Here is a 23,302-nt window from a genome sequence, read left to right as displayed (position 1 = left end):
TACATGTACATATTACCTCAATTACCTAGATGCCGGTGCCCCAGCACATTGACATTGACTCTGTACCGGTACCCCCGGTATATAGCCCCGCTATTGTTATTTACTGCTGCTCTTGAATTATTTGTTATTCTTATCTCTTACTTTTTAAATTATTATTTGAGGGTATTTTCTTAAAACTGCATTGTTGGTTAAGGGCTTCTAAGTAAGCATTTTACTGTAAGGACTACCCCTGCTGTATTTGGCACATGTGACAAATACAATTTGATTTGATTTATATTGTATTATATGATATTGTTTAGATTCTTTTTAATGACGTGAAAAGTATCATACAGAATTATCAAATGGGTCTATATTTAAGCAATCAGGCACGAGGGGTGTAGTATGTGGCCAATACAGCCCTTAGCCCTTATATTGGCCATATATCACAAACCCCCGAGGTGCCTTATTGCTATTATAAACTGGTTACCAACGTAATTAGAGCAGAAAAAATAAATGTTTTGTCATAACCATGGAAAACTGTCTCATATACCACAGCTGTCAGCTAATCAGCATTCAGGGCTCGAACCGCCCAGTTTATGATCTCTGATAGTGTATTTTGTTGTGTGCTGACAAGAAATAATAGACATGAACTTGATACATTTTTCAAAAGTCTGTTGACAAAAACCTAGCTATAGCTGGTGGAGTTTATAAAGAGGTCAAAGAGTTGATCAAGGAACTTGAAGGTTTGTTATTTAAACTACTGTGGCTAAGTGTAAGGTAATAAATAAACAGTAGAGGGCAGTAGTAGTGTACTATTTTTCGGTAGTTGGGTTTTTCAGGTCGACTGACGTGACGCATGCTCTGTACGGTGGATGTAAACATTGGAGCTGCCCTTTTGTTGGCACGAGCTGGCTGTCGATTTGTGTACACGTATTCGGCTCGATGGGTTGTTTGGACGTGGAGCTGTTGCCTGGTGGAATCAGCTAGCTAACTAGCAGACTCGGCCTAAAAATAAATCCGAAACCAGGCCATTGAACTTGTTTAAATTCAATTGCGCAAGTCTGTGCTGTTGTACTTTGGTCAATGGAAAGTTAATGTTTATCCCCCAGGGTTGAAAACGCGACTAGGCACGGTAAGCGCGGTTCAGACTTTTGTTTTATGAGCAAGGAGCTGTTGCTTTGGCTAACTAACTACAGTAGCTAGCTAGCTAGCTAACTAACGTTTTAAAGTGTTTGGAAATAGCCTGGAGCTAATAATGTGTTTGGTATGTTGGTATATAGGGCACTGTATTTCAAGTAGGCTTTTATGTCGCTAAATAGGCAGTTGTTTGCTAGCTTAGCTTGTTGTAATACCCAATCTAACTAACGTTAGCAACTTTCATAAGCTGTTAGTTCATCGAATATATGCACAACGGTTAGCTATGAATTCATAAATCATTGCTAGTTGAACTTCATGCAAAATGTTTACTGAATCCTGTAGCAATTCAATGAACTTTAACAGACGGTTAGTTATAATGTGGACAGCTAACAAACTCACGCCTCATTTATAATGACTGTAGAAACAGCCCCCGGTAAACACATTTCAGTTGCTGTACGTTAGTTACGTTTTACTGTCATAGTAAAGTTAACGTTAGGCACACAATGGTGGAACTGAAATGTTTTATTTGCTAATAGATTTACACCTCCGAGACAGCATATCTAGTTGAAGGTAATCTGTTTATAGTCCACCACAGTCAATTTCCATGTGAGGTCTTTTAAATTATTCAAATGAGGGTTTCCTGGATGACAAACTCCTGTAATTTAAGTAAATAGCTGAGAGAACTGCAACTGTTACCTCCACTGTACAGCCATCCAATTATTTGTGTACAGTGATAAATAAGTCAGTGTCAGTTGTGCCAGCCAAGGACATTGATTTTCCATTCGCCTTTTCTTAGCTTGTTTACTTTTCATGGAATGTAAGCACACTAAAGAATTTTCATCATAGGTGCTAGATGAAATCCCTCCTCAACCCTACCCCAACCCTAATGGCACCGTATTTGCTAAATGTTGCACTACTTTGATTAGAAACCTATGGTCTAAAGTAGTGGAATATTTAGAGAATATGGTGCAATTTGGGAAGCAGTGGGTGCTGAAGATCCCCTTTCCTCATGATCCACTTAACTGCTGATCCAGGCATCCAGTCATCTGTTGCTATGCTGGGTATTAGCTAGTAATGCTGTATCTAGCTGACCCATGTTTCTTCCTCCTCTTTCACTGATTGACTAAAGACAAAAATCTCCCTCCCTATTATACCACTTTGTAGCTTAGACCTAGCCTAGTTGATAACACTAGGAAACTACCCCTCACAGGCACACCTGTTTTTAGACATTAAGGTTAAGCGCTTTGTAATACAATCACATGCTGGTCTGTCCTGCTGTCTCACAGTCCAGTCCAGACATTCATGCCATGTGACTGCAGTGATTTCTTGGCTTGTTTGTTGGCTAGGAGGAGTAGTGGGGAGAAGCGATTAACACCGGGATCCCGGGAGAGGGACAACTCTTCACATTTCCTGAAAAAAATGAAATGACAAGACCCAGGAAATGAGTTTACATTTTCCACCAATGTAGCACTAATGTAATTCCACAAAATACACAACATGCGCAGCAGCAGATTGGCAAAAAATAAAACGGCACATCTAAACAGGTTGTTACATGGAAGCCTTTAGCCTAGAGAATTTGCTTCACACTAAGCACACGCATAATTGACAATGCCGGACCGCACACAAGACCCGGATGCAGTTTAGAGTTCTAATCAGAACTGAAAATTCAATCCCAGTTCAACGCAAGCCCGGTGACCTGAATCCTGAGCCCTGGCCCGAGATCACAGAAATTAAATGAGCCTGAACCTGAAAAAAAAAGAAGAAAATAAAGATTTTTATTTCACCTTTTATTTAACCAGGTAGGCCAGTTGAGAACAAGTTCTCATTTACAACTGCGACCTGGCCAAGATAAAGCAAAGCAGTGCGACCAAAAACAACAACAGAGTTTCACATGGGATAAACAAACGTACAGTCAATAACACAATAGAAAAATCTGTATACAGTGTGTGCAAATGAAGCAAGGAGGTAAGACAATAAATAGGCCAATCATGGCAAAGTAATTACAATTTTGCAATTTACATTGGAGTGATTTATATGTGCAGGTAGAAATACTGGTGTGCAGAAAAACAAATATGGGGATGAGGTAGGCAGTTGGTTGGATGGGCTATTTACAGATAGGCTGTGCACAGCTGCAACGATCGATAAGCTGCCCTGACAGCTGACGCTTAAAGTTAGTGAGGGAGATATGAGTTTCCAGCTTCAGTGATTTTTGCAATTCGTTCCAGTCATTGGCAGAAGAGAACTGGAAGGAAAGGCGGCCGAAGGAAGTGTTGGCTTTGGGGATGACCAGTGAAATACACTGTACTTGCTGGAGCGTGTGCTACTGGTGGTTGTTGCTGTGGTGACCAGTGAGCTGAGATATGGTGGAGCTTCACCTAGCAAGGACTTAGATGACCTGGAGCCAGTGAATTTGGTGACGAAAATGTAGCGAGGACCAGCCAGCAAGAGCATAGAGGTCGCAGAGGTGGGTAGTATATGGATGGGGCTTTGGTGACAAAATGGATGGCACTGTAATAGACTGCATCCAATTTGTTGAGTAGAGTGTTGGAGGCTATTTTGTAAATTACATCGCCGAAGTCGAGGATCGGTAGGATGGTCAGTTTTACGAGGGTATGTTTTAGAGGTCGACCGATTAATCGGAATGGCCGATTTCAAGTTTTCATAGCAGTCGGAAATCGGTATTTTTGGACACCGATTTTGCCTTTATTTAATCTTTATTTAACTAGGCAAGTCAGTTAAGTACACATTCTTATTTTCAATGACGGCCTAGGAACACTGGGTTAACTGCCTCGTTCAGGGGCAGAACGGCAGATTTTCACCTTGTCAGCTCGGGGGATACAAACTTGCAACCCTACAGTTAACTAGTCCAACGCTCTAACCACCTGCCTCTCATTGCACTCCACGAGGAGACTGCCTGTTATGCGAATGCATTAAGCCATGGTAAGTTGCTAGCTAACATTAAACTTATCTTAATAAAACAATCAATCAATCATAATCCCTAGTTAACTACACATGGTTGATGATATTACTAGTTTATCTAGCGTGTCCTGTGTTGCATATAATCGATGCGGTGCTTAAGATGGGCACTTTGATTTTTGCGGTATTTCATGAGACTCTCGGGAGAAATATGAATTATTCCTGGTATTGAAACTTGTTAGATTTTATGGAAAATATTTATCCCTCATGGGGAGTGTGACTTGAGATTTGAATCACACCACTGAAACTGAGCTTGTGGAGGACTGGCTTGTCTGTACTCACCACCATGACACTTTGGTCTTTGTTCTATGACAGAGATCTCCCCTCTTCATTCTTGTCTAACCATAAACCATATAGAGTAAACTACAGGGATGGCACAATCCACATAAATCAAAAGTGTGATTTAGCAGAGAACTGAAAAAATAAGAGGCTTCACAAATCACATTTACAGCTAATTCAGTTCCTTTGTGGTGTTCATTTTCTCAACATCATAGTGTGTGGATGTGTTGTCATAAAATCAGTTGTCAGCCTTTAGACATCAACATGGGAATACTGTTATAGGCCACGTGTTAATTGTCTAGCCTAGGGTTTTCAATTGAATACCAGCTTAATGTGTAACGGTTATTGCATTGTACATTGAGGATAGAACCTCGGAGGCCATCTGAAAATGCTGAATGTAAACTGCACTAAAGCACCCCTTTTTGGAAGCATCCCCTTTCCCATAGAACCCTTTTGGAAGCATCCCCTTTCCCATAGAACCCTTTTGGAAGCATCCCCTTTCCCATTGAACACTTTTGGAAGCATCCCCTTTCCCATAGAACCCTTTTGGAAGCATCTCCTTTCCCATAGAACCCTTTTGGAAGCATCTCCTTTCCCATAGAACCCTTTTGGAAGCATCCCCTTTCCCATAGAACACTTTTGGAAGCATCCCCTTTCCCATAGAACACTTTTGGAAGCATCCCCTTTCCCATAGAACACTTTTGGAAGCATCCCCTTTCCCATAGAACACTTTTGGAAGCATCCCCTTTCCCATAGAACCCTTTTGGAAGCATCCCCTTTCCCATAGAACCCTTTTGGAAGCATCCCCTTTCCCATAGAACCCTTTTGGATGCATCCCCTTTCCCATAGAACACTTTTGGAAGCATCCCCTTTCCCATAGAACACTTTTGGAAGCATCCCCTTTCCCATAGAACCCTTTTGGAAGCATCCCCTTTCCCATAGAACACTTTTGGAAGCATCCCCTTTCCCATAGAACACTTTTGGAAGCATCCCCTTTCCCATAGAACACTTTTGGAAGCATCCCCTTTCCCATAGAACACTTTTGGAAGCATCCCCTTTCCCATAGAACACTTTTGGAAGCATCCCCTTTCCCATAGAACCCTTTTGGAAGCATCCCCTTTCCCATAGAACCCTTTTGGAAGCATCCCCTTTCCCATAGAACCCTTTTGGAAGCATCCCCTTTCCCATAGAACCCTTTTGGAAGCATCCCCTTTCCCATAGAACACTTTTGGAAGCATCCCCTTTCCCATAGAACACTTTTGGAAGCATCCCCTTTCCCATAGAACCCTTTTGGAAGCATCCCCATTCCCATAGAACACTTTTGGAAGCACCCTGGAATGTACAGTGGCAAGAAAAAGTATGTGAACCCTTTGGAATTAACTGGATTTCTGCATAAATTTGTCATCAAATTTGATCTGATCTTCGTCTAAGTCACAACCATTGATAAACAGTGTGCTTAAAGTAATAACACACAAATTATTGTATTTTTCTCGTCTATATTGAATACATAGTTTAAACTTTCACAGTATACGTTGGAAAAGGTATGTGAACCCCTAGGCTAATGACTTCTCCAAAACCTAATTGAAGTCAGGAGTCAGCTAACCTGGAGTCCAATCAATGAGATGAGATTGGAGATGTTGGTTAGGACTACCCTGCCCTATAAAAAAACACTCACAAAATGTGAGTTTGCTATTCACAAGAAGCATTTCCTGATGTGAACCATGCCTTGAACAAAATAGATCTCAAAAGACCTAAGATTAAGAAAGGTTGACTTGCATAAAGCTTGGAAAGGTTTACAGAAGTATCTCTAAAAGCCTTGATGTTCATTAGTCCATGGTAAGACAAATTGTCTATAAATGGAGAAAGTTCTGCGCTGTTGCTACTCTCTCTTGGAGTGGCGGTCCCGTAAAGATGACTGCAAAAGCACAGCACAGAATGCTCACTGAGGTTAAGAAGAATCCTAGAGTGTCAGCTAAAGACTTCCAGAAATCTCTGGAACATGCTAACATTTCTGTTGACGAGTCTACAATACGTAAAAAACTAAACAAGAAGGGTGTTCATGGGAGGACACCACAGAAAAAGCCACTGCTGTCCAATGAATAATTACTGCACGTCTGAGGTTCGCAAAAGAGCACCTGGATGTTCCACAGCGCTACTGGCAAAATATTCTGTGGACAGATTAAACTGAAGTTGAGTTGTTTGGAAGGAACACACAACACTGTGTGGAGAAAAAAGGCACAGCACACCAACATCAAAACCGTTCTGGAGCATCATGGTGTGTGCGAGCATCATGGTTTAGGGCCTGGACAGCTTGCTATCATCAACAGAAAAGTTTATCAAGACATTTTGCAGAAGAATGTAGGGCTATCTGTCCGCCAATTGAAGCTCAACTGAAGTTAGGCGATGTAACAGGACAGCGACAAAAAACACAGAAATAAATCAACAACAGAATGGCTTCAACAGAAGAAAATACGTATTTTTGAGTGGCCCCGTCAGAGTCCTGACCTCAACCCAATTGAGATGCGGTGGCATGACCTCGAGCGGTTCATACCATACATCCCAATAATATTGCCGAACTGATATAGTTTTGTATAGAGGACTGGTAAATAATTCCTTCTGACTGTTGTGCAGGGCTGATCCTCAACTACAGAAAATGTTAGAGGTTATTGCTGCAAAAAGGAGGGTCAACCAGTTATTAAATCCAAGGGTTCACATACTTTCCCCACCCTGTGCTGCGAATGTTTACACGGTGGTCAGTAAAGACATGAAAACGTATGATTGTGTTATTAGTTTAAGCAGACTGTTTGTCTTGTGGCTTAGATGAAGATCAGATCAAATTGTATGACAAATTTATTCAGAAATTTAGGTAATTCCAAAGGGTTTCTAGCCACTGTTCTCTGAAGGTGGCCCACATTTTAAAATTGTTTTCTAATCTCCCTACAGTGCCACACTGTGATTTGAGTGCTTATTGTGTGGAGTGGAGAAAATATGTTTGTGTGCAAGTGCATTACAAATAATATTCAGTTCTCTTTTCTTTTCTCATCCAGAAGTGACAGCAATGGATTAAAGCAAAACATTGATTTTCCTCATGCTTATTTACTGAAAAAGTTATGATAATTCACAGCATGTCAGGGCTCTACATGGACTTTTTATTTGTTTTCAAGGATCACGTGTGCGCCTAAGTAGGAGCACAAAAAGGAAATTGAGAAGCACAATGAAAAATATTTGCAGTAACAAGCCACTTTCTTTGTAGTAATGGTGCAAGCGTGACGGTCACAAATCTGCACTCTGTATTCTCCATGGCAATCGGGCTGCAGTACAGTGAAGTTATCATTGCCACAATTATCATCTGGGTGATTTTTGTTTTCTGGGTGCACAGGTGCTCCTAAATAAGAATTCCAGGTCGCACAGCAGAATATTTAGGTGCATATGGGAGTAAAATGGTTGCGCGGTAGAGCCCTGCATTTAATTAAGAAAATAGGCTTAATTGAAAGCTGGATTTGTTTTACGTTGTAGAAAACATAAGGGAAATTCTGCTTTTCAAGGCTTATCCTAGTTAGGTTAATAGTGCCATGTTGGTCTATTCAGCAGCGTGGCACTGGGTACATTGCTCTTGTCTGCTGTAGGCTTAGTCCCCAAGCACAGATAAGGAGATGCCTTTCTCAGTCTCTTTGTGAGTTTTAGTTCCCTGATCTCAATGGCAATGTTGGTTTGCTGAGGAGCCCTTTATTCAGACTTCAGAATCAGGCCTTGCTGTGTCTTTCATTAGCCATGCTGAATGCTTCTCTGGCTGGGTTGCAAATGGCACCCTATTCCCTATATAGTCCACTATATAAGGAATAGGGTGCCATTTGGGATGCTGCTTCTGAGTCGGGCCCCATTCACCCCTCTGTTCCTTGGCTTAACAAAAGAGGAAATGATCACTGACTGCACCCACTGAGGATTTATGTAGGGGAGACTCAAGACTGCATAGGACAAGCTGCTGAGAGGAATGTCAGTAGGGGAAGCCTACCACCTGTTCATAGGGTGCCATTCGGGATGCAGGGGGGGTGGTATAGTAGAGCCTGGCTTTTTACTGATACCCCAATAGATGCCTGGGTAACACATGCCTGGATAACATGAAAGGAAACAAACTAAATTACCACAAATGTTCTATCTAAACTCAGATATATATATATATATATATATATATATATATATATATATATATATATATTGATATATATCTATCTCCGCAAAAAAAGTCAACAGCGTTTATTTTCAGCAAACTTAAAGTGTACATATTTGTGTGAACATGACAAGATTCAACAACTGAGACATAAACTGATCAAGTTCTACAGACATGTGACTAACAGAAATTGAATAATGTGTCTCTGAACAAAGGGGGGGGGTCAAAATCAAAAGTAACCGTATCTGGTGTGGCCACCAGCTGCATTAAGTACTGCAGTGCATCTCCTCCTCATGGACTGCACCAGATTTGCCAGTTATTGCTGTGAGATGTTACCCCACTCTTCCACCAAGGCACCTGCAAGTTCCCGGATATTTCTTGGGAGAATGGCCCTAGCCCTCACCCTCCGATCCAACAGGTCCCAGGCATGCTCAATGGGATTGAGATCCGGGCTCTTCGCTAGGCCATGGCAGAACACTGACATTCCTGTCTTGCAGAAAATCGCGCACAGAACGAGCAGTACGGCTGGTGCCATTGTCATGTTGGAGGGTCATGTCAGGATGAGCCTGCAGGAAGGTTACCACATGAGGGAGCAGGATGTCTTCCCTGTAACGCACAGCGTTTAGATTGAGCTTGTTGTCATTGCAGGCAGTCTAATGATGCTGTGACACACCGCCCCAGACCATGAACGCTCCACCTCCAAATCGATCTCGCTTCAGAGTACAGGCCTCGGTGTAACGCTCATTCCTTCGACGATAAACGTGAATCCGACCCTCACCCCTGGTGAGACAACCGTGACTCCTCAGTGAAGAGCACTTTTTGCCAGTCGTGGCTGGTCCAGCGACGGTGGGTTTGTGCCCATAGATGACGTCGTTGTCAGTGATGTCTGGTGAGGACCTGCCTTACAACAGGCCTACAAGTCCTCAGTCCAGCCTCTCTCAGCCTATTGCGGGCAGTCTGAGCACTGATAGAGGGATTGTGCATTCCTGGTGTAACTCGGTCAGTTGTTGCCATTCTGTACCTTTCCCACAGGTGTGATGTTCGGATGTACCGATCCTGTGCAGGTGTTGTTACACATGGTCTGCCACTGCGAGGACCATTATCTGTCATTATCTTTCTTTTGGTGTTTTTCAGAGTCAGTAGAAAGGCTTCTTTAGTATCCTAAGTTTTCATAACTGTCGCCATAATTGCCTACCGTCTGTAAGCTGTTAGTGTCTTAATGACCGTTCCACAAGTGCATGTTCATTAATTGTTTATGGTTCATTGAACAAGCATGGGGTGTTTAAACCCTTCACAAGGAAGATCTGTGAAGTTATTTGGATTTTTACTAGAGGTCGACCGATAATGATTTTTCAATACCGATACCGATTATTGGAGGACCAAATAAAGCCGATACCGATTAATCGGCCAATTAAAAATAATAATAATAAATAAATAAATTATATATATTATTTAAACTTTTACTTAAACGCTCCTTCCAGACTCACATTAAGCATCTCCAATCCAAAGTTAAATCTAGAATCGGCTTCCTATTTCGCAACAAAGCCTCCTTCAGTCATGCTGCCAAACATACTAGAGGTCAACGTTTTCAACGTTGATACCGATTCTTGGAGGACCACAAAAGCCGATACCGATTAATCGTCCAATTTAAAAAAATGTTTTATTTTATTATTATTATTATTTTGTTGTAATTGTCATTATTACAACACTTCTGAATTAACACTTTTAACTTAATATAAAACATTAATAAAATCAATTTAGCCTCAAATAAATAATGAAATGTTCAATTTGGTTTAAATAATGCAAAAACAAAGTGTTGGAGAAGAAAGTAAAAGTGCAGTATGTGCCATGTAAGAAAGCTAACGTTTAAGTTCCTTGCTCAGAACATATGAAAGCTGGTGGTTCCTTTTAACATGAGTCTTCAATATTCCCAGGTAAGAAGTTTTAGGTTGTAGTTATTATAGGAACTATAGGACTATTTCTCTCTATGCCATTTGTATTTCATTAACCTTGACTATTGGATGTTCTTATAGGCACTTTAGTATTGCCAGTGTAACAGTATAGCTTCCGCCCCTCTCCTCGCTCCTACCTGGACTCGAACCAGGAACACATCGACAACAGCCACCCTCGAAGCAGCGTTACCCATGCAGAGCAAGGGGAACAACCACTAAGTCTCAGAGCGAGTGACATTTTAAACGCTATTACCGCGCACCCCGCTAACTAGCTAGCCATTTCACATCGGTTACACGAGCCTAATCTCGGGAGTTGATAGGCTTGAAGTCATAAAGAGCTGCTGGCAAACGCACAAAAGTGCTGTTTGAATGAATGCTTATGATCCTGCTGGTGCCTACCATCGCTCAGTCAGACTGCTCTACCAAATCATAGACTTGGTTATAACATGATAACACACAGAAATACGAGCCTTAGTTTCCGGATTCGACCATATTAATGACCTATCATCTCGAAAACAAGACGTTTATTCTTTCAGTGAAATACGGAACCGTTCCGTATTTTATCTAACAGGTGGCATCCATAAGTCTAAATATTCCTGTTCCATTGCACAACCTTCAATGTTATGTCATAATTACGTAGAATTCTGGCAAATTAGGCGGCCCAAACTGTTGCATATACACTGACTCTGCGTGCAATGAACGCAAGAGAAGTGTCACAATTTCACCTGGTTAGCAAGTCCAATACAGCAAACGAAAGAAACTTCTTTGTTAATCTACCCATGGTGTCCGATTTCAGAAATGCTTTACAGCGAAAGCACAAATGATTGTTAGATCACTGCCAAGTCAAAAAAACACACAGCCATTTTTCCAGCATGAGTCACAAAAAGCAGAAATATAGATAAAATTGATCACTAACCTTTCATGATCTTCATCAGATGACACTCATAGGACATCATCTTACACAATACATGTATGTTTTGTTCGATAATGTGCATATTTATGTCCAAAATCTCTGTTTACATTGGAGCTTCACGTGCAATCAAAACATTACTGCACAACATCCGGTGATTTTGCAGAAATACTCATAATAAACATTGGTAAAAGACAACTGTTATTCACAGAATTAAATTGACTTCTCCTTAATGCCACCGCTGTGTCAGATTTAAAAAAAACTTTACGGAAGAAACATAAATCTGAGAACGGAGCACAGAGCCCAATCCAACCAGAGAAATATTCGCCATTTTGGAGTCAACAGAAGTTAGAAATAACACTATAAATATTCACTTACCTTTGATGATCATCAGAAGGCACTCCCAGGAATCCCAGTTCGACACTAAATGACTGATTTGTTCTATAAAGTCCATAATTTATGTCCAAATAGCCACTTGTTGTTAGCGTGTTCAGCCCAGTAATCCATCTTCATGAGGCGCAAGCACTTCGTCCAGACAAAAACTCAAAGTTCCGTTACAGTCCTTTAGAAACATGTCAAACGATGTATGGAATCAATCTTTAGGATGTTTTTAACATAAAACCTCAATAAGCTTCCATCCGGAGAATTCCTATGTCTGAAGAAAAGCACTCGAACAAGAGCTAACTCTGTCGGGAGCACGCATCAAGAGCCTGCGACACTCTGCCAGACCACTGACTCAAACAGGTCTCATGAGCCCCTCCTTTATAGTAGAATCCTCAAACCAGTTTCTAAAGACAGTTGACATCTAGTGGAAGCCGTAGGAAGTGCAACTTGACTCCATAGACCCTGTGTATTCGGTCGGCCAAGCTTTGAAAAACTACAGATATCCCACTTCCTGGTTGGATTTTTCTCAGGTTTTCGCCTTCCATATGAGTTCTGTTATACTCACAGACATCATGCAAACAGTTTTAGAAACTTCAGAGTGTTTTCTATCCAATAATAATATGCATATATTAGCATCTGGGACAGAGTAGGAGGCTGTTCACTCCTATCCAAAAGAGTTAATATTGCTTGCTAACCTGGATTTTTTTCGCTAAATATGCAGGTTTAAAAATATATACGTCTGTGTATTGATTTTAAGGTATTGATGTTTATGGTTAGGTACACATTGGAGCAACGATACGCACTGCATCGATTATATGCAACACAGGACACACTAGATAACTACACATGGTTGATGATATTACTAGTTTATCTAGTGATTATGATTGATTGTTGTTTTTTATGAGAAGTTTAATGCTAGCTAGGAACTTACCTTGGCTTACGGCATTCGCGTAACAGGCAGTCTCCTCGTGGAGTGCAATGTAATCGTTATGTTTGGAGGAAAAAGGGGGAGACCATCCCAGCCGTGAAGCACGGGGGTGGCAGCATCATGTTGTGGGGGTGCTTTGCTGCAGGAGGGACTGGTGCACTTCACAAAATAGATGGCATCATGAGGTCGGAAAATTATGTGGATGTTTTGAAGCAACATCTCAAGACATCAGTCAGGAAGTTGAAGCTTGGTCGCAAATGGGTCTTCCAAATAGACAATGACCCCAAGCATACTTCCAAAGTTGTGGCAAAATGGCTTAAGGACAGCAAAGTCAAGGTATTGGAGTGGCCATCACAAAGCCCCGACCTCAATCCTATAGAAAATGTGTGGGCAGAACTGAAAAGGCGTGTGCAAGCAAGGAGGCCTATTAACCTGACTCCGTTACACCAGCTATGTCAGGAGTAATGGGCCAAAAGTCACCCAACGTGTGTGTTTAACATCGGCAGGCTAAAAATAATTCATTATTAAGGTCCTTAACTTAGCCTAGATGCTTGACTCTTACATTTCTTTGGAACTGTTTTTAAGAAGTGAAACAAAGTTGGTGCATCATTGAGACTTAACCAGCTTTTTTGTCATGTGAGCTAAGCAAGCCATTAATTAATTGTGTGACCTGAGTGCACTCTACTGTGCCAGTTACCTGCATGTGATTAAAACCTAACAGTGAAATGCGCATACAGTGCATTTGGAAAATTTTCAACCCCCTTCACTTTTCCACATTTTGTTACGTTACAGCCTTATTCACAAATTGATTAAATTGCCCCCCCCCCCCCCCCCTCAATCTACACAATACCCCAAAATGACAAAGCAATAACAGGTTTCTAGAAAAATAATGTATAACAAACTCACATGGACATAAGTATTCAGAGCTTTACTCAGTATTTTTTTGAAGCACCTTGACAGCATTTACCTACTCAAGTCTTCTTGGGTATGACGCAACAAGCTTGGCATACCTGTATTTGGGGAGTCTGCAGATCCTCTCAAGCTCTGCTAGGTTGGTTGTGGAGCGTCGCTGCAAAGATATTTTTAGGTCTCTCCAGAGATGTTTGGGCCAGAGGTCGACCGATTAATCGGAATGGCCGATTTAATTAGGGCCGATTTCAAGTTTTCATAACAATCGGAAATTGGTATTTTGGGTAGTTTGGGGCGCCGAACAAAATTTGTTTATTTTCAATACCTTTTATTTAACTAGGCAAGTCAGTTAAGAACACATTCTTATTTTCAATGACTGCCTAGGAACTGTGTGTTAACTGCCTTGTTCAGGGGCAGAACGACAGATTTTTACCTTGTCAGCTCAGGGGTACCAATCTTGCAACCGCACAGTTAACTAGTCCAACGCTCTAACCATTGCACTCCACGAGTAGCCTGCCTGTTACGCGAATGCAGTAGAAGCCAAGGTAAATAGCTAGCTAGCATTAAACTTATCTTATAAAAAAAACTATCAATCATAATCACTAGTTATAACTACTAATCCAGTTTAGCAGGCAATATTAACCAGGTGAAATTGTCATTTATCTTGTGTTGATTGCATGCAGAGTCAGGGTATATGCAACAGTTTGGGCTGCCTGGCTCATTGCGAACTAATTTGCCAGAATTTTACGTAATTATGACATAACATTGAAGGTTGTGCAATGTAACAAGAATATTTAGACTTAGGGATGCCACCCGTTAGATAAAATACAGAATGGTTCCGTATTTCACTGAAATAATAAACGTTTTGTTTTCGAGATGATAGTTTCCGGATTCGATCATATTAATGACCAAAGGCTCGTATTTCTGTGTGTTATTATGTTATAATTATGTCTGATTTGATAGAGCAGTCCGACTGAACAGCAGCAGGCCCGTAATCATTCATTCAAACAGCACTTTTGTGTGTTTTGCCAGCAGCTCTTCGCAAGCACAGCACTGTTGATGACTTCAGGCCTATCAGCCTAATGGCTTGTGTAACCAATGTGAAATGGCTAGCTAGTTAGCTGGGTGTGCGCTAATACTGTTTCAAACGTCACTCGCTTTTAGATTTGGAGTAGTTATTCCCCTTGCGCTGCTTTTGTGGAACGATGGGTAACGATGCTTCGAGTGTGGCTGTTGTCGATGTGTTCCTGGTTCGAGCCCAGGTAGGGGGGAGGGAAGCTATACTGTTACACTGGTGATACTATAGTGCCTATAAGAACATCCAATAGTCAAAGGTATGTGAAATGCAAATGGTATAGAGAGAAAGTCCTATAAATACTATATTAACTACAACCTAAAACCTCTTACTTTGGAATATTGAAGTCTCATGTTAAAAAGGAACAACCAACTTTCATATGTTCTCATGTTCTGAGCAAGGAACTTTTTTACATGGCACATATTTTACATGGCACATATTACTTTCTTCTCCAACACTTTGTTTTTGCATTATTTAAACCAAATTGAACATGTTTCATTATTTATTTGAGGCTAAATAGTTTTTATTGATTTATATTAAGTTAAAATAAGTGTTAATTCAGTAGTGTTGTAATTGTCATTATTACAAATCTAAAAAATTGGCTCATTAATCGGTATCTGCTTTTTAATCGGTATCGGCGTTGAAAAATTATCGGTCGACCTCTAGTTTGGGCTCTGGCTGGGTCACTCAAGGACATTCTGAGAATTGTTCCGAAGCCACTCCTGCGTTGTCTTGGCTGTGTGCTTAGGGTGGTTGATGGCGCTCCAGCTCTATTCTTCCTCATTAAGCTACAGTAACTCAAAATGCATGAGGTTTTGGTGGATGTCGGCTCGGATTCAGCTCTGGTCTGGCATTTTCACAACGCAGCAAATTGCCTCTAAGTATAACTGATGTAGACGGTCAGGGAAGAAGAGCTGAGGAGTTGTTACTTTTCAGAACACGCCTCAGAGACTCTCTCTGGTAGCAATATCATCTGCTCTCGTGGGCTTGTGTGTAAATTGAGTAAGTGACTTGAGGTTAGCCTTTCAAGAAGGGGTTTCCTTTTGAGGAATATCTCTAAAGATGTTAGTCAGGCCTCATTAGTACTGTAGATCTAAATGACATGATATGGTTAAAGTGTGAAGTCATGACTCGGCTCCCAGAGATGTAATGGCATTATGTCAATCAGTGTTGCTCTCCAAGACTGAATATATATATATCACACTTCTGTGAAATCAAACTGTCCACTTAGGAAGCAACACTGATTGACAATAAATTTCACATGCTGTTGTGCAAATGGAATAGACAACAGGTGGAAATTATAGGCAATTAGCAAGACACCCCCAATAAAGGAGTGGTTCTGCAGGTGGTGACCACAGACCACTTCTCAGTTCCTATGCTTCCTGGCTGATGTTTTGGTCACTTTTGAATGCTGGCGGTGCTTTCACTCTAGTGGTAGCATGAGACGGAGTCTGCAACCCACACAAGTGGCTCAAATAGTGCAGCTCATCCAGGATGGCACATCAATGCGAGCTGTGGCAAGAAGGTTTACTGTGTCTGTCAGCGTAGTTTCCAGAGCATGGAGGCGCTACCGGGAGACAGGCCAGTACATCAGGAGACGTGGAGGAGGCCGTAGGAGGGCAACAACCCGGCAGCAGGACCGCTACCTCCGCCTTTGTGCAAGGAGGAGCAGGAGGAGCACTGCCAGAGCACTGCAAAATTACCTCCCAGCAGGCCACAAATGTGCATGTGTCTGCTCAAATGGTCAGAAACAGACTCCATGAGGGTGGTATGAGGGCCCAACGTCCACAGGTGGGGGTTGTGCTTACAGCCCAACACCTTGCAGGACGTTTGGCATTTGCCAGAGAACACCAAGATTGGCAAATTCGCCACAGGCGCCCTGTGCTCTTCACAGATGAAAGCAGGCTCACACTGAGCACATGTGATAGACGTGACAGAGTCTGGAGACGCCGTGGAGAACGTTTTGCTGGCTGCAACATCCTCCAGCATGACCGGTTTGGCGGTGGGTCAGTCATGGTGTGGGGTGGCATTTATTTGGGGGGCTGCACAGCCCTCCATGTGCTCGCCAGAGGTAGACTGACTGCCATTAGGTACCGAGATGAGATCCTCAGACCCCTTGTGAGACCACATGCTGGTGCGGTTGGCCCTGGGTTCCTCCTAATGCAAGACCGTGCTAGACCTCATGTGGCTGAAGTGTGTCAGCAGTTCCTGCAAGAGGAAGGCATTGATGCTATGGACTGGCCCGCCCGTTCCCCAGACCTGAATCCAATTGAGCACATCTGGGACATCATGTCTCACTCCATCCACCAACGCCACGTTGCACCACAGACTGTCCAGGAGTTGGCGGATGCTTTAGTCCAGGTCTGGGAGGAGATCCCTCAGGAGACCATCCGCCACCTCATCAGGAGCATGTCCAGGCGTTGTAGGGAGGTCATACAGGCACGTGGAGGCCACACACACTACTGAGCCTCATTTTGACTTGTTTTAAGGACATTACATCAGTTGGATCAGCCTGTAGTGTGGTTTTCCACTTTAATTTTGAGTGTGACTCCAAATCCAGACCTCCATGGGTTGATACATTTGATTTCCATTGATCATTTTTGTGTGATTTTGTTGTCAGCACATTCAACTCTGTAAAGAAAAAAAGTATTTAATAAGAATATTTCATTCAATCAGTTCTAGGATGTGTTATTTTAGTGTTCCCTTTATTTTTTTGAGCAGTGTGTATATATACGCCGCCTAGGTCTAATACAATGATCCTCTATTTCAGTAACTCAACAGTCAAATTTGCCTCACCCTCTAACATTCGTCCCACCACAGCACTAGATAGAAATATGTTGCAGGTGGGGACATAGGCGTCTTCTCTCCAGAGAAACAGCTGTCTGTATTTTCATTCCAGCAGAATGGTAACAGCTGCTGCTTTCGAAACGTTTTGCGTCAAGGGACTGGGTAGAGCCATGGGCTTGAGTTTGTCAGCCAAAACAACATGCAGACTAGTTAGTTGTTCTCAACACTAAATGGGTATTATTATTTTTTGCAACAGACATTATGATTAGGCCTATAGCTAGTGGAAACTGTACTGTGTACATGTCATTCTGAGAGAGTGATAAGATTGAATTCTTCCTCAGGACTGATAGTGTTTCCCGCTCGCGTGGACATGGATTATTATTGTGGTGATTATAAGGAAATTGACGGTCAGGAAATATTCGCAATGATCTAGAAATCAAGTGACTCACTGTTTTTGACAGAACAACAAAAACCTGCTTGATGACTGAGGTTCCTTATACTTCCTCTTGAGGTCAAAGTTACGTCTCTAGTAGTGCACTCTAAGTTTGTGTGATGTGACATGAGTTGGTGACTGACGTTGTTCTGAGCCACCCGCTGTCAGGTGAATTCCAGAGGCTCTTGTCTTGCGGACTACAGTTGAAAGGAAAGATTTAACCAACTCCAGTTGCAGTGCCAGGCAGCACTGTGCTGTCTTGAATATCTCAGGAGGAGGAACAGAACTTTGACCTTGTCTGCCCTGACACTATGATCAGCATATGACTGCAAAGTACCGGAAGACACACCGCAAACTTATTTTGAGACGATTGTTCAAAAGACAGAGTTAAGCCTTGGTGTCAAATTAGGTTAGGAGAAGAACTGGAGTGTTGCTGATCCTGGCAGTCTTTTCTGGTGGGAGTTTTTTTCTAACTTGTTTTCATTTTGTTGATACTGATTGGATTTCTGCATGGATTGTCAAGACTACATTTGGAATAGCAGCACTCTTTACAGGTAGGAGTATCTGGGAGGATTTGAATAGTGTGGTAGCCTATAACTAGCCTATGTCTAGCCTGGTCCCATACTGTAGTGTCGTTGTCAGGCCATAGGCTACACAGTTAGTTACAACTCAAGCACAAAGGCCTACAGTATGGGACCACTGTCTGTTGTGAAATGTCTGGTGACTTATAAACAGCTTGTTTAGTGTTGTCTCGTGTCCCTTTTTTACAAGGAACTCTTGGTTTAGTTTAGCATGTATTCATCCAGTTTAGATGTGCGTTTGTCACCTTTTAATTCAGCTGGACAAAGACACATTGTTTGCTAATCCAATGTTCCTGTAGGCCTATTCCTCAGATGGAAAGACATAGCCTACTGTATCATGATGGTAGACTATAGTATTATAGGCCATTGGATCTCACAACATTCTCACTAGTGGTGTCAGTTTCATTGGATTGAGTGGTGTGATGTAACTGAATACGTTCAATATGTACACTGCCTTAAAACAGTATTTACACCCCTTGACTTTTTCCACAGTTGTGTTACAGCCAACACACAATACCCCATAATGTCAAAGTGGAGTTATGTTTATTGACATTTTACAAATGTAATAAAAAATTGTGTTAAGTCAATAAGTATTCAACCCCTTTGTTATGGCAAACCTAAATAAGCTCAGGTGTAAAAATGTGCTTAACAAGTCACATAGTAAGCGGCATGGATATGACTGCCTCATATCTGTAACCCACACATACAATTATCTGTAAGGTCCCTCAGTCGAGCAGTGAATTTCAAACACAGATTCAACCACAAAGACCAGGGAGGTTTTTTAATATCTCGCAACGAGGGGCACCTATTGGTAGATGGATGTAATAAAAAAAAATTAAAAAATAATTTAAAAAAGCAGACGTTGAATATTTCTTTGAGTATTGGGAAGTTATTAATTACACTTTGGATGGTGCATCAATACACCCAGTCACTACAAAGATACAGGCATCCTTCCTAACTCAGTTTCCGGAGACGAAGGAAACCACTCAGGGATTTCAGGATGAGGCAAAGGTAACTTTAAAACAGTTACAGAGTCTTATAGCTGTGATAGAAAACAGGATGGATCAACAACATTGTAGTTAATCCACAATACTAACCTAAATGACAGAGTGAGAAGGAAGTCTGTATAGAATAAAATATATTTCCAAACATGCATCCTGTTTGCAATAAGGCACTAAAGTAAAACTGCCAAAAATGTAGCAAAGCAAATCCAACACTTCACTGAGTTTCACTCTTCATTTTTTCCCTAGCATGGTTGTGGCTGCATCATGTTATGGGTATGCTTATCATTGGCAAGGATTGGGAGTTCTTTTTTTTGATAAAAATAAACGGAATAGAGCTAAGCACAGGCAAAATCCTAGAGGAAAACCTTGTCTGCTTTCCAACATACTGGGAGACAAATTCACCTTTTCATTACTTGACAGAGCTTGGATAATTTAAAAAATAATAATGTGCAAATATTCTACAATCCAGGTGTGCACAACTCTTCGAGACTTAACCAGAAAGACTCATAGCTTAATCGCGGCCAAAGGTGTTTCTAACATGTATTAACTCAGTGGTCTGAAATTTGACATTCATTTTCAATAAAATAAACATGTTTTCACTTTGTCATTATTTAGTATTGTGCATAGATGGTTGGAAAAATCTATTTAATCAATTTTGAATTCAGGCTGCAACACAACACAATGTGAAATAAGTCTAGGGGTATTAATACTTTCTGAAGGCACTGTATCAATGACCGACTGAGACAGTTTATTTTTCTTCCTTCAAGCTGCGGCGTTTGCATTTAATAGTCTGTATTGTAAATTCTTGATGCATCAGTGTGACGAAGAAGAAAAAACAACAAGAGACAGTCGTTAGATGAAGCATGGATCCACACCAAGAAAAGCCTTACTACACAGTAACAGTCACAAATCAGTGTTCTAATATGTCTAGAGATGGTTGGACAACCAGAGAACAAACATGACTATTGACAGTGTCCATAAACTCAAACATTGCAGGAAAGAAAGCCCAAAATGCATAAAACAGACAGAAGGAAGGAAGTGTGCTTGTAAATCCCTCCTACAGCTCACATGCTTCTCTCCACAGGTGGCGACTGATAAGGTTGCAGGCAAGCTGAGTTCTACTCTCTCATGGGTGAAGAACTCCATGTCACACACGGTTAGTCAGATGGCTAGCCAGGTCGCCACCTCGTCTGTCCAGGTGGCAACGGTGCCCTCGTCCCTGCAGACCACCACAGCCGCCTCCTCAACATCCCTCTCCCCGTCTCCCACGTCGGCATCTCCCGCTAAGCTCAGCCCAGATGAACTGGAACTGCTCGCCAAGCTGGAGGAGCAGAACAGGTGAGCGCCAGCTAGGAATTAATGAAATAATCAATCAAGTTCTGTCAACATATGAATACGTTTTTGTTCCCTTTCCTCTTTTCATGAACAACATTTGCATTGGTTAGACCAGTGACAAAATCAGTGGTTATATCAATCTTAATTGTCTAGCAATAACAGTGACTGACAGTGGCTACAAAGACATTTTCACAATGATCTAAGTAAAAGTAGGCCTACAGCCACACTCTGTCCCTGAAGTGTTCATTAGCTGAAACAAGAGAAGTGCATTAGGACTCAACACACAGCCTCTGCTGTCCCCTCCACTCGACCCCTTTCTCTCCCTCTTTCCGTCCTGTAGCTCTCACCCTGCTTTTATGAGCAGTCTGAGTGTTGACATGGAAACGACAAGGCCTGAGAAGTGTAGCAGGTGGGCCCTGAGATGGGCCCTGATCAAAAGTAGTGCACCATAAAGGGAATAGGTTGCCATTTGGGACGACGACTCGGTACGGCAATCTCAAATGAAGAAGACTGCAGTCAGAGCCCTGTGAGATGTGGCTGTACTGATCTGTCTGAAGTGTGAGAGCGATGCTCGTGGGGCTGAGATGATAAGCTGTAGTAGTAGGACACATGTTGCAGTTAATAAAAGCTAATACTGGCTGAATCTTCTGAACAGTCTGCCGTGTGAGAGAAGTGAGAATGATATTTGAATAGGTTTGTTTCCCTTATGCTTTATAAAGCTTGGCTAACATCCGTTAAGACATCAACTGAGTAGAGGAGCAGTCAGTAGTAGTGATTCTTAACCTCTTAGTTCGCTAGCAGTCTCACTATCCATGGACTATACCATAAAACCGATTAGCTTAAAACCATACATAAACTTAGATCTAGCTCTTTAGTCTTGATTTAGACTGCCTTTTGATTTTATTATTCAGAAGTTACTACAACATTAGTTGTATTATTCAGAAGTCACTCCTGTTCAAAGTAATTATAGGGGGGAAAGGTCAACTTTTTATTGTCCAGGACAGACCTCTAAGCACCTTACTCAACAGAGGGTGGACAGCAGGTGGGGTGTTTAGTTCAAGCAGGGCTACAGCTGGCCTCTTTCATTTGGCACCTGTCCCTGCTGCCCCTCCCTCTTCCATCAGGCTCTCCCTCCACGGGGTAAATTTAGGTGTTGGCGGCTAAGAATGTCTATTTCACCAGCCACGTTGGTGGGTGGTCAATTTGCAACGCTCTACAGTGCGAGCATAGAGTACCACCGTATGAGTCATAACAGGTGTCATAATACCCATAAAACATAGCAGTCAAACAAGGAAATGGTTCCAATTGTTTTTCCACTATTCATTTTTCCCTATGAAAGAGAGATATACATTGTTATCAAAATGTCACGCCAGGGTAAGCCTACACAAAACACAGCCCTTGTTTTTAAGTGTTTGATTTTTCCCATAGGGAATTTTTTTTTATGTTTGGAAAACAATTGGAACCATTTCCCTGTTTGACCCCAAGGTTGTATGGGTATTATGACACCTCCACTGTGGGGCTCTATTACATTTGCAAATAAAAATAGTAAAAAGTCAAGTATGAGTACATGCTGGGGTTAGAAAAAGGCTGCAGTAGCTGTTTTCAAAGTATTTCTGCTGTTTTGGTTCATAGCTGCTAATTGCACAAAGATATACTAATCCTACTGTATATCCTACCTCGTGCAGCAATACTGCCTGGCAGGGGAGCTGTGTGCAATGAATTAAGTGCTGATAGATACATTTTTGGAGGCTCTGCATACAGGCATAAAAGTTGGTCTAATTTACTCGAAAGTCTGTAAAGTGAGACTTTGTCCTCGTGATTCTTGGCTATTTACATTTGTTTTGTTCACAAGCTCGGGTTGCTTTTCAATGTTTATTTGTCTGCTGCTTCAACTGATAGTGAAGAGACTCCCTAATCAGATCCTAAATCTCTCTCTCTCACACACACACACACACACACACACACACACGACAGGACTCGAGTGGCCCTGTTACCACGGTAACCACAGCTTTAAAGGGGCAGCTGAATATTTTGTCTCTTTTATATTTTGATCAAGAGACTCGGGTCACTTTTTTTTTGTAATTGAGCAATATACCACATTACCGGTTACTAATACATTTGTTTTAGAAACATTACAAAGCATGGCCATCTGCTTTTTTTGTGTTATTTAATTATGTCAAAAAAATATTTGGACTGGTAAAAAATCTGAGTGGCTGGTGGACCAAAAAGCACGACATTTAGAGCTATTGTTGCAGTGTCATGGGTAGGAGGTACAGTCTTGAGGATCATCGTGACTGGGGTTTGAAATTGACTCGTCTACAGAAATGTTACATTTTTATCAGAGATTACAAAGTTTTTCCGAGCTGATAAGTTTAATTGACTCCTATAGAAAATACAAGTTGTATCCTCCGAACCAGCACTGTGTCTTTGAAGAAGTACACATTCATTGCAGGAAGAATCTTTCA

At 41.6% G+C, this 23,302-nt stretch overlaps 1 protein-coding gene across 4 annotated transcripts in view; it reads left to right on the top strand.

Annotated features, from left to right (window-relative positions):
* The first annotated feature begins 826 nt into the window (after positions 1-826).
* LOC110524608 (ecotropic viral integration site 5 protein homolog) overlaps positions 827-23,302 on the top strand; it is a 59,390-nt gene continuing 36,914 nt past the window's right edge. For 2 of the 4 annotated variants that reach the window (XM_036978449.1, XM_021604431.2), the window contains exons 1-2: positions 830-1,111; positions 20,587-20,840. In XM_036978449.1, coding sequence (XP_036834344.1) covers positions 20,647-20,840 — 194 coding nt within the window. In that variant the 5' untranslated portion in view covers positions 830-1,111; positions 20,587-20,646. Of the gene's footprint in view, positions 1,112-18,434; positions 18,472-20,586; positions 20,841-23,302 lie in introns of those variants that run through there. The other 2 variants (XM_021604432.2, XM_036978447.1) reach the window with 2 other exon arrangements.

The sequence above is a fragment of the Oncorhynchus mykiss genome, chromosome 5 (assembly GCF_013265735.2).
Source record: "Oncorhynchus mykiss isolate Arlee chromosome 5, USDA_OmykA_1.1, whole genome shotgun sequence".
In the NCBI taxonomy this organism is placed as follows: domain Eukaryota; kingdom Metazoa; phylum Chordata; class Actinopteri; order Salmoniformes; family Salmonidae; genus Oncorhynchus; species Oncorhynchus mykiss.
This window is presented reverse-complemented; position numbering and strand designations above follow the sequence as displayed.